This window comes from Kryptolebias marmoratus, linkage group LG13 (genome assembly GCF_001649575.2).
Source record: "Kryptolebias marmoratus isolate JLee-2015 linkage group LG13, ASM164957v2, whole genome shotgun sequence".
In the NCBI taxonomy this organism is placed as follows: domain Eukaryota; kingdom Metazoa; phylum Chordata; class Actinopteri; order Cyprinodontiformes; family Rivulidae; genus Kryptolebias; species Kryptolebias marmoratus.
The window spans coordinates 3418006-3430686 of record NC_051442.1 but is presented as its reverse complement, the minus strand read 5'-3'; the positions used below and the strand labels follow the sequence as shown (position 1 = coordinate 3430686).

Sequence of the window (12681 nt, the reverse complement as noted above, 5' to 3'; positions counted from 1 at the left end):
ATATATATTGCTGCACTAAAATGCAGCAGATCTCATTTGTGAAAGTTCAGTTAAATGTCACTTAGAAATAAAGCTTGAAAAAGGTAAGAAATTAGATTATTTTTTTCATATTTTTCAGAGAATAACTGACAACGTACGTAATTGGGGTATATCGTGATATATATCGTTATTGTAATATAAAATTATCCATATCGTGATATAGAATTTTTTCCATAACTCCCAGAACTACCACAAACTAAACGCTATTTCCTCAATTCAGAACCAAAGCAAACACTTAATCGTTAACTTCTTGGTAAAAACTACATTCTGTATAATCTGTCACCTACTCCCTTTCAAAGTAAATGAGCAGCAAAAGCTGGTTTCAAAAAAAAAAAAATTAGATTTAAGAGCAGAACTTATATTTGATTTGTGATTTTTCATGTGTCTCCTGCGAATAATAAGATGTCCATGTGTGCTTTAATTCAAACTTTCATTAAGACAAAACCTGGAAGTGAAATTCTGATCATCGTCTCTTTTTTTAACAAAATAAAAAACTGCAAACAATCAACAAATATTCTCCCTAATTCAGATTTTGGTGAAACAACAGGACGACGTGCAGCTGAGTCAACTCGATCTAAAAATGAATAAATAAATGATCTGAATATAATCCGTTCACAAACCAACGAGAACATGTCTGTCGACATTTGGTTGAGACTAAAAAGCAGATTTTCAGTCTTATTGCTCACTGTATGTGGAGGCGTACACATCTGTTGCAGTTTTCCCCTGAAGTTTAGCTCGAATCAACGGTTCTCATTTCAAGCAAGCGAGACTCTTCACTTGATTAATGTTGAGCAAATTCGCTCCTCATCTGTAAACCGCGCAGGTTTCCATTTGCCGACTTTACGCCCCGGCATTCTAAAAAACATCTGACTTCTTCAAAGCCATCAGATCTGCTGACCCTGCTGTTCAAAATACGCCGCTAATGAGGCCCAATTAGGCATTCAGATCCTCGTTCCGGATCGGGACGGTGTGATATAAAATATGAACGGAGCAACAGCCGCGCAAGCTTAAGTTTACGATTCAGAGCTCGTCGATTTTTATTCGGGCAACATTCTGAGCCGCTCGGGGTGCGTTGGACTCCCTGCAAAGGTAAACTGGCAGACGGCCTGAATAATTGAGAAATGACAGAAACACCAGAGACGGGGAGGCTGGAGTGACGAGGACGAGCAGGAGGAGGAGGAGGAGGAAGGTGCGCATCATATTCTGAGTGTGCTTATGCCAACTACCACCACTGGAGATCAAAACAGACGTTTTTCGAGTCTAATTAGCACCAACGACACGCTCCAACCACAGCAAAACCAACACCAAATAACCGTGAGGTAAACAGCTCTTTGAAGAAGCTCTTGTCGTCATGTTTCATCAAATCATTTTAGTTATGAACTTTAAATTACACCCAATATTCACTCATCAAGTAGCTGCAGCTGCACCACATACTGTAGTTAAAAAAACACATTTCAGATTTTGTTAGTTTAATCACCAAGGTCTCAGTTATGCCATCATTTATCAGCCTTTCTTTAAATAAAAGCACAAAGAAGAGTCAGAGAGTATGAGGCTGGGTTTGAATGGGTTGGTGTTTAAGCCAGAAATATGTAAAATATTTATATTTTATTTTGATTCATGTTTTAGATATGTTCAGTTTTGACTTTAATTGTTGTGTGTGTTTTCATGACTCTTATCATCTCGACTTGTTATTAAAATGTTTTTAACTCTTAGTTAGCCTTCCGGTACCTTTAGTTTAGTTGTAACTTTATATTGCTGTGTGTTTTTGTGATTTCATTTAGATTATCTTAGATGTTGTAAAGCACTTTGTATCGCCTTGTTGCTGAAAAGTGCTACATAAATAAATTCGACTTGACTTAAAAACTAATGTGAAGCACTCAACACAAACAAAGTAGGTTAAAGTTTAAAATAGAGACGTGGTCAGAAGTTTACAACCTCTGATTATGAGAGTAAACGTCAGTGATGACAGGGTTGGTTTAAACAGCCTCACCTGTTCCAACATGTTCTGCAGCCTCTCAGCCTCCAGGTCGATGACAAACTTCTTCTCCTGCCGCCGGTCCAGGTCCTCCAGCAGCCGCCGGTAGTTGGCGTCGTTGAAGTTTTCCACGCAGATGGCGCTGATCTGCCAGTTGTTCTGTCCCGCCTTCTCCATGATGGCCTGCAGGATGGCGTACCCTGACAAAAAAAGAAAATTCAGACGTTTTTCCACTTTAGGTTGGATTTTTACACGTCCATCCAGGATTCGGACACTGTCAGATACTGTTCTGTTACTGCTGAGGGAAAAGAAATTAGCAAACGCAAAACTGGCTACAACTTTTACAGATTTTGAGCAGAAACTTTGTGCTGTAGTAGCTGAGAGTCATTCACAACACGTGCTCCAAGCACTAACAGATAAAACGAGATCACGAAGGATATCACTTTATTTTCAAGGGTTCATCAAAACATTTATGACTGATTAATCAACATAAGATGATTGTAGTTTAAAACTCTGACATGAAAGGTCTGCTAGGTCTTTAATTCTTCATTTATTTATCACCAAAACACTGTGTGTGTTTCCTTGAGGCCTTAAAATGTCTTGTATGCATTTTCTACTCCACGAAACATTTGCGAAACTAAATTTTTAATATTTAAACACGTTTTGTTAATAAGCGTTGTTCTCTGCCGTCTGTAGATCCTTGTGCTTTTTAATAAGCCGCAACCAGAAATGACATTTAAAAAATAATAATCTTGAATTATCTGTTATGGAGAACTCTGTTAAACGTCTGGTTTTAAACGCGCTTCGTATTTTATTTGACCCAAACGGTGCTTTGCAGACAACAGTGTTTAAATGGGCAGCATTTATCTTTACACATTTTCACACTTTTTAAGCTGTTCGTTTAATAAAAACAACGCAGCATTTGTTCCAGTTTCAGTTGTCAGTATCTGGATCCATTTTACTGATTAAATTAAAACGAATGGCTGCTTTTAAGTTTGGCACAACGGATCCTGTGGAGCGATAAAACGTATAGCCTAAATTACTGCTTTCAATAACAAACTGCTTTCTGTTGGCCCAACGCTCCTGGCACGACGACACATTTTCTCGTCTAAAAGAAACTCCTCTCCAGCTTTTATCTTTTTCCAGCCAGATCCTGGTTTTTGGTCCAGTCAGGGGAGTTGGATGTAACAGCGCTGTCAGGTTGGTGCATAAAGAAGATGAGTGTCACAGCGGAAGTTTGGGAGCTGTGAGGACGGCTGTTCTCCAGCAGGAACAGATGTCCCCTTTAAACGGCCCCTCCTGGTGGCCATCGCAATCTGGCAACCCGTCTCCCTTTGCTCCCAATTAGTGGATTAACCTGTGTTCTGGCAACCCGGCTCCCTCTCCACCTCCTCTATCCCCTCCTTAGCCCCTCGCTCCCCATTAGAGGGAAGTCGGTGCCAAGAGGGACTAACAGAAAACACACACACACAGGCATGAATCATGTCAGAATATCCCCAGCTGTCCTCAGGGGGGGAAATGCTTCATGACATTATAGCTGCTGGGAGGAGACATCCCCAAACGGGACGACATTGTTTCCAGTTGTAAGTGAAGACAAATGGTGTTAAAAACAGGAAACGGAGGTCTTTACTGCACACAATCAGAGCGTCACAGAGGAATTTTAGATTAGATTTATTTTTGTCACAACATTATTATCTTTCAAGACTGACCAGCTGATAATGTAAACTATAGAAGGTACCACTTCAAACTGAGTACCGTCTACTGATAATGTCATTAAATGGTGTCGAACTCATGCAAAGTTTATAACTACTACTCATTTTTAAATCATACTTTATAAAATCTCTGTTCTGTGGTTATTTTATCCAGAAGCGGCTCAGAAAAGAAGACACTTCAGATGAAAGTGCCTCTGAAATGACTAATTCTTATAAAATAATATTCAAAGTCAATGTTTTCGGTGTCAATATTCATGCAGCTGCACTTCAGAACGAGCTGTTTCTGTTTAAATGTTAAATATCAAACATTTATTCTATTATTCTGTGAGCCCCTACAGACAACTGGCAACTAAATCTGAATCAAAACTGTTTTTTTTTTTTTCCACACAGTTTATTTTAACATACTCTCTGATAAATGAACATTCAAAAGACTGACTCTGCAAAGTGCATATATACTGTGTACAGCTACAGTGATTTTAGTGCTTCTGTCTAAAACTACAGCCGGGATTTAGGCTCAGATTTGGAGCATTTTATTTTGGTTTATTGTAAATTAATGTATTTTGTGTGTTTTATCAGCACATTTCTAACTAGAAGGACTTAGATGGCGCAAACCTCCGCCAAGGCCATAGCATTGTGATTCTGATCAGCACCAAATGGTTGGTGGGTGGGTGGATAGATGGACGGGCGGACAGATGGACGGATGGGTGACGGGCGGACGGACGGACGGATGGGTGACGGGCAGACGGACGGACGGACGGACGGACGGATGGATGACGGGCAGACGGACGGACGGACGGACGGACGGATGGATGACAAATGGATGGATGAATGAATGAATGAATGAATGAATGGATGGATGGATGGATGGATGGACGGACATAAATTGGTGGATGGATGGATAGATGGATCGACAGATGGATGGATGAATGGATGCATGGACGGACAGACGGATGGATGGATGGCTGATGGATGGATGGATGGCTGATGGATGGATGGATGGACAGACAAATAAATTGGTGGACGGACGGACGGATAGATGGATGAATAATTGGATGGACGGATAGATGGATGGATGGGTGACAGATAAATTGGTGGATGGACGGATGGATGGATGGATGGATAAATTAATGGATGGACGGATAGATGGATGAATAGTTGGATGGACGGATAGATGGATGGATGGACGGATGTTGCTAGGCAGCCTTGGGGATGAGTCTCAGCTACCACCACCCCAAACCTGAGTGCAGCTGTATAAATGTAGTTACAGTCAGGAGTTATCTGCTCAACTGTTCATATTTTTAAAGGTTTTATAAACGATGAAAACACAGTGGAGCCGGCGGAACGTGAGGAAAAAAGCAGGAGCTGAATTTGTAACACCAGCCCCCAGATCAGCAGCAGTTACTCGCTCAGTTTGCAACAACAAGATAAGGCATCGTGTCCGATTGTGCCGCGTGGCGTCTAAAGAGCACGGACAGGAAGCTGCGGCAGCCGAGCCAAGCAAAGCGTGCAAAGGGCCAGCTGATTACCAGCTGATAAATGTGTTGCTGCGGGGCTTTGTGTGGAGCAGCAGCCAGCCGCAATCAGCGTCAGAGACACGGACGGCCGCGGGCGGGAGCGGCGCCAGCGCGTTCAGAGCCGAGCCGAGCTGGACCGGGCCGGGCCGGATACAAGGAGGCAGCTGCTGCAGCAGTGATTCTGTGTTTACACGTTTCATTTTACTGAAAGTAATCATCTAAAAGTCTAACTTTCAGTTGGTTTTACAGATATTGAGCTAAAGTTTGGTGCGGTAGTAGCTGAGGGTCGCCCACAACCCGCGCTCTGAGCGCGACACCTTGTGATAACGTATGAGGTCGCACATGATGTTATTTTGAAGGTTTGACTCGTAAGGCCATCATTTCTCAACATGGGAAGGTGGCGGGTGATATGCATTCCTTCAAGGTTCGCTCAGCCTTTTACATCTTCTCGATGTTCACCTTTTTTTACTTTTACTCATTTCTCATCGTTTAATTATCCCTTTCAGTTTCACTCTGTTTTTTTTATTCGTTTTCCCTTCATTTCCTCTCATCTTCCTTAATTAACTCCAGCTTTTCTTTGTTTCTGTGTCTGATACACTTTTTCTTCATTTCCTTCGTCCACCTTTTTATTTCCTCCTTTCTGCTTTTATTACCTTTAATCTAATCTTCAAACGTCTAACTTCATGTTTTACTTTCCTCTTCCATCTCTTCCTTCCTCACCTTGATTTTCTTTTTCTTTCCTTTAACTTCCTCTCTTGTCAATTATCCCCCCTCTTTTTCCATTATCACCTATTTTTGTTTCTTTCTTTTATATTTGCACAAACTGCTCTGATCTGGTTTCATGTCGTTTTCCTCCTGACCTCAGATCTTCATCTTCTTTTAGTTTCATCTCATCTTTTCTATCTTCCTTTCTGCTCCCATCCCCACCTTTTTAATCTTTCTTTTGTTTTCTTTCTTAAAACTCATATTTCCTCTCTCGATCTCTTTCCTCACCTTTCTTCTCACTTTTTTAATCATTTCTTCTTTTCGTTCCAACTCAGTTTGTTATTTTTCTCATATTATTCTTTGTTTTTACCCAATTCTGTTAACTTTTCTTTTCTCCATTGTTGGTCTTCTCCTCTTCTAATTTATTCATTTTCAGTCTTTTTTTTTCTACTTTGATTTTCCAAATAAGTCTTTTTGTTTTCTCATCTTTTTGTTTTTGGCACTTCTTCCATTTCTCTTTTTCTCTTCCAAAGAAATCACATGAAATACTCCGTTATTTCATCTCTCCCTCGTCTTAAACACATCCTTCGTGGTATTTATTTTAATTAGCTCTTTTTGTATTATACTCTAATTATTGCTCACAAACAAAGAAAGAGGTGATAATGTTTTTGCTCACGCCTGTGTGTGATTGTTAGAAAATATCTCTTGATCCTCTGGACAGATTTTATTGAGACTCTCGGCAAGTAATCGTTGGATGTACGTCGACAACTGATTGACATTTGGAGTAAACCTAATTCAAGATGATGCCTTAAAAAACTGGCTTTAGAAAACGCATAAATGGCTGTAACTCAGCAAGTTTTACAGATATTGGTGTGGTTGTAGCTGAGCATCATCTTCAACCAATATTTTCAGATCTACAATGTCAATTTATTTATGTAAGACTTGAAGAAACCAAAAAGTTTGACCAAAGTGCTTCACAGTCCAGTCAAACGACAAAGAAAACAAGAACAAAAACACATAGAAGATCCCAAAAGAACCTAGCAAAGCTACAATAAAACACAGAAACATCTCAGAAAACCCATCAGCTCTAACTGGAGTAAAGACTCACAGTCTCTGTATTTCAGGAAGTAGAATATTCCAAAGTTTGGGAGCAGGAAGTGCTAAAGCCTGATCACCTCTGTGTTTTAATTTGGATTCTGGAACGTCTAAAAACTCTCACTGAGTGTGAATGTTAAGGAGATAACATAAGTATGACGGGACCGGACCTTTTAAAACCTTAAAAGCAAGCAGTAGAATCTTAAAATCAATCCTGAAACGGACAGGAAGCTAATGGAGAGAAGCCAGAACCGGGGTCATGTGTTCAGGGTTTTTTTTTAGCTCCTGTTAAAAGACGAGCTGCTGCGTTCTGGACAGTTTGATCTAAACCAACAAACAGAGCGTTACAATAGTCCGACAAGAGGTAGCAACAGCATGGGTCACTGTTTTAAGGTCTTTGGTGGGGAGATATGACTTCACCTTGGCAACGGGTCTTAGTTGGGAAAAGCCTGATTTCACAACTGCGTTTATCTGTTTGTCTGATTTAAAAGCTCCATCAAAAATAACACCCAGATTCCCGACAGAGGAGTGGTTGTACACACAAAGAGGAAAGGTTTTTGCTTAAAATCTTTGTTTGTCAGTTCACTCCTGGATGGATTTTAATAAAAACACTCAAAAATGAATTTTATAGAGATTGTGCTAAAATTTTGCGTGTTCTGAGCACGTTATGCATGATATTGTGAATTACAAATTTGACCAAAACGGCTACAACAGCATCTTTTCTCAACAGAAGATGGTCAAAAACTCTGGCATGATGGCGGCGGGTGATATGCATTCCTTCAAGGAATGCTGGGGGTTTATTAACTGTCAGTTTAGGTGAGTGTAAATACTCGTGAGAAACCTGTAAACACACTCTTCTGCACTCTTCTGGCTCGTGTTCCTGTTTCCTCGACGCAGGAAATCAGACGGCGGCTCGCTGACGGTGCTCAGCCTCGCGTGGGCTGATTCTTCTTCTATTATACTTCATGTTGAATCAATTCCTGGTGCTGCGTGAGAATAATAAAAAATAAAATCCTGCAGCCTTCACTCAGGAGCTCTGTGAAAACCCCCTCGCACTCTGAACGTTACAGCGCATTTCCGCAGCAAAGCGCCGGAGACGCGTGAACGCAAACATTCACACCTTCGATGATGACAGAGCACCTCATAACGTGACCGAGGTTTTCAAATCTGCTCCTCCGCCATCCAGAGGAACTCACGCTTACGTCGTTTTGAACTGTAAAACATCTACGAGAAGGGAAGCAGTTCATGGTGCGGTGCCTTTCCATCTCAGTGCAGAGCAAAAACGTTCTGAGGTTAAAAACTGGGAAAATATATATGTATATATATTCCCTCTGTACCACAAATCCAAAACAGATTCTAAATAATCAGCTGAAGATGGTGGAAAAATGAAGGAGGAGACACAAAAGACACGATGCTCTCAGCATTTAAGCTGCATTTTCATAGAAAAATTAATTTTAACTATCTGGCATGTGGGCACAATAAGGCCTGCGGGCCATCAGTTGATTATCACAAAGTGTCAAAATTGCAACCAGAAACTGTTCCTGCATCTGCTGCTGTCTCAGACACAAAACTAACACTAAACACTGCCTCACAAGCAGCTGTTGCATAAAAAAAATGGCTTTCTTCATTTTTTTAACTATTAAGAACTTACAACTCGGCTACGATTACTTAAAATAAGGACAACAGATGACATCTCAGAAACAGGAGCAGAGTCCAGACTGGAGGCTAAACGGCAGCAAACGTTGGCTGCAGAGTTTCAGGCGTTCATCAGTCGTTTGTGTTTCTGCAGAATCATCGGTTCAGTCACAGCTTCAATAATCTACCTGCTAATGTTTTGGTTTTAATCATCTAGTTTGAGATTTTCCCAGAATTACAGGAAGTTTTCTTCCCCATCGCAGAAACCCGACCTCTCTCAGAGTTTCTGCATTAAAGTCACGATGTGTCCTTGGCCCGTCGACAGGGCGACGCGGTCTTGAAACCAGGAACCCTTGTCGAGTTTCTGGAGAACACTTGATCAGATCCAAGTCGCTTTTGTTGGGAGGAGAGAAGGCTTTTTACCCAGTCAAGCATGTGTGACCCCAGATAAGAGAAAGAGAGGCGGGGAATGAGTTTTTTGCGGAGAGATTGGCTGTGCGGGGGCTGCGGAGTGAGGACCCAATCTGCTCGAACGGTCACCTCAGCACGGAGAGAAAGAGAACGGGATGAAAAAATAAAAAAAAAGCTCTGACTGGCTCCTGGAAAATATACGAGAGCGAGATGTGGAGACGTGATCCGGGCAGCAGCCCATATCCTTTCTGTTTTGTAATGGAAATGTGACATGGTGGGGTGAATCCGTACAAACCTACCGACTCTGCTGGTGGGAATGAGAACTCATCTCTGTTCGGGGAACGAAGCAAAGCAGACAAAGAGTTTCGACAACTCCTCCAGCAGAGGCTTGGCTTCAGAAATGGAGACGAGCAACCGCTGACTAAAGAGCAAAAACTCACAACTGTAATTACAAAAGAAGACCTGAGACGTGATTTAGTAAAAGCTGATTTTTGAGAAGTCTAAAAGTCAGGGAGGGAACAGGTCCAGCAGGGAGACCCAGACCCAGCTCCTCCTCCTTTCATTCAGACTGTTTTACTAGTCATAGTTTACTCCACATACCTTGTGGTTCTTTAAATATTTATGTATCAAAACATTTGGCTGGATGGGGAATATTGTAACTTTATACTTTTTGAATTATTGAACTTTAATTCAGTTCCATCAAAACACTGATCTCTGAAATCCTCAGAATACCTGCTGCGTTTCTGTCTTCTGTTAATTTTAGCTACTATTTTGCTTATTTACGTTCTTAGCTAGGATTAGGCTTTTTCTGCTTTTAGCTATAGTTTTGCCATTTTTAGCTTGAATTTTGCTACTTTTAGATGTTGTTTTACAAATATTAGCTTTTAGCTACAGTTTTGATTATTTTAACTCTTAGCTATGGTTTCACTTCTTTTAGCTTCTGATCAGTCCGCTCCTTTAGCTGCCATTCTGTCATTTTAAGCTTTTAGCTACCATTTTGATCCTTTTAGCTTCTCTTCTCTTTGTTTCATTTTAAAAACTCCACTTCAGCTTCTTCAGAAAACTTCAGCAGTCCTTCAGCTCCCAGCATTCACACTGTATTTTCACAGAAAGTGTCTTTTCTCTGGTTAATATTAACTTTAGATCCATGTGTTTATTTAAACGTGGGTTTCCACTGGATTCCCATGTGAAAATTCCAAACGTTTCCAGATTTAAATTTTCAGATTTTCTCTCCGTTGTGCAGAAACCCTGGTAGAGTCAGGAAGTTTGTGCTCATGTTGTATAAAAGCAGAATATTTTACCTGAATGTTTGTTAAACTGTCTACATGTTTCAGGCGCCTGAACTCTGACCCCACGTCTGTTCGGACATCACCGCCCTCACCACTCACCTCGGTCCGTGTCGTACAGGAAGACAAACTTGTTCCAGTCGTAGTGGTCGAGGAGGGACAGCAGCGCCCCCCGGATGGACGGCCGGAGCTGCAGGGTGAACTGGCTCTCGCCCTCGGTGGGGAAGCTGGGCGTGATGAGGGAGATGTGCAGGGCGCTGCAGAAGGACGTCAACGTGTGGACCGAGCGCTTGTCGTACAGGCCGAAGATGGCGAAGACACCGCGGGAGTACTGGGAGCAAACTGAGGAAGACGACAGAAACATATTAATTTAACAAGTATTTGTGTAGCGTCATAACATGTCACCTCATCTAAGCTTTCCAGTTCCTAAAATCAAACACTTTTATCTCAGGTTGAATGTTTGCAGTTTGATTTAATCATATAAACCAGCGGTTCCCAACCAACAAAATACTTGTAACCCCATCTGTTAATGATTTAAATACACAAAAACTGCTAATAACCAAATTAAACATGGTCATAATGACAATATATACAGTTTTAACCTCCACAATACACATTTTCTATTAATCTGATGACTGTTTTTACCTCTGAAACAATTATTAGAAAAATATGCTGTGAGGAATCCTTTTTAAAGGACATCTGTAGATTATCTGAGGACCCACATTATGGGAAGGACTGATAATATTGTGGAATAAACTTTTAGGGATTAAAGTTTTCAACACAAATTTGTCTCAGAGAACTGCCTCCAATAAAGACACTTTGCTGCTGAAACTTTTGTTTCTCTGCACAAAAAAGGAAGAGACACTCATTCTTCTATTACTGTCCTGAAACAGGAATTTATGTCAATTTTAGGCGGATCTGGTTGAAGTTTATACTGAAACATCATTGAGAAAAAAAGAAAAAATTAACATTATAACTTCTGAATGAGAGTCAAAACACTTTCAGCTCACAGCGGGAAACGACAGACGTCTTTGGCTTAAATTAATTAAGGTAAAGAACGCTTAAATCAATGGATGTGTTGAGAGAAATTCAAAAGCGCGAGATCCATTTTTAAAACAGCCATTATTACTGTAGTCAGCTGTCTCTGTTAGCAAACTATCTCATGAACCACTGGGTGGATTTTAATGAAACTATCAGAAACTGATCACTGGGTATACGTCTACAACGGATTAACTTCAGGTGTCAATCCAATTCAAGATGGCCACCACAGTCAGTTGATCTTAGGAAACACACAAATGGCTACACCTCAGTCAAATTTGCAGACATTGAGCTAAAATTTGGTGTGGTAGTAGCTGAGAGTCATGAGATGATACATATTCCCACAATGAATGCCAGGCCTTTAATCTAATAAAAGTATTTGTTCGCCTTTTGGCTTTATTAGCACTTTTTTTTTTACAGAATAATTTCATTGTTTAAGAGTAAAAACATGATACAACGAGGGCTCATCTTCAGATAAATCATTTTTAATGATTCATATCCCGGCAGACAGCCAAACTCTTCCTCACACACACACACACACAAACAGGAAGTGATGCTTTCAGTTTGTTTTAGATAAGTAGAGCCACGGAGTGTTGGATAAGAGCATCTCCACCATGTTTAACGCTCTCTGGTATGACGACTGATTGCTGCAGAAACGAGCAGCGAAAAAAAAAAAAATTCACCCAAGCAATAAGTGATTAGCACCACGACAGAAAACAAAACAAACCATTATCCCTCTGATTACCACTTTAAATCATCTGAAGAGAGGCTCTGAAAACAGCAGAAAGGGATCAAAACCAAAACCGTTTTCCTCTGATGCTTTCATCCCTCGCTTTAACAATGTTTCCTAACGGCGCTCTGACGCCTTCCTGTCGCCGATGTTTCGTTTTTAGTGGACATATTATGAACAGAGCGTATTGTGCTGATGCAGAAAGGCTTCGCAGTTCAAAACAACACAGACCGAATCTGTGTCTGGTGTGTTTTTTTATTGGTCACACTTTGAATTAAGTAGAAACTGACATTTGCATAAAGTCTCCACACACACACACACAGTCTGTCCTGCTTGAGGAGATCTTCTCATTATAAAAAGGTTTGGCTCTCTACAAGAGCCGAACTATAATTGCCCACTTTTCTCCCTCCCTTTTCTTACAACAGAGAACAACAACAAAAAAGGGAAGATAATGAGCGTCCTCTGCCAGTTCGTGGATACGAGCAGAACCAGAGTGAGCGACAGAACCAAGAGCTCAAGATGTTCCTGTTGTGAAAAGAAA

General features: G+C 40.8%; 1 protein-coding gene across 7 annotated transcripts in view; it reads right to left on the bottom strand.

The window, feature by feature from the left end:
• gria4b (glutamate receptor, ionotropic, AMPA 4b) overlaps window positions 1-12681 on the bottom strand; it is a 112041-nt gene that overhangs the window by 45345 nt on the left and 54015 nt on the right. For all 7 annotated transcript variants that reach the window (XR_005233969.1, XR_005233970.1, XM_017436717.3 and 4 more), the window contains exons 3-4: window positions 10475-10714; window positions 2030-2214 (exon numbers count right to left, since the gene is read on the bottom strand). Coding sequence is in view for 5 of the 7 variants with exons in the window: in XM_017436717.3 (XP_017292206.1) it covers window positions 2030-2214; window positions 10475-10714 (425 nt within the window). In the remaining 2 variants the exon portion in view is untranslated. The remainder of the gene's footprint in view (window positions 1-2029; window positions 2215-10474; window positions 10715-12681) is intronic.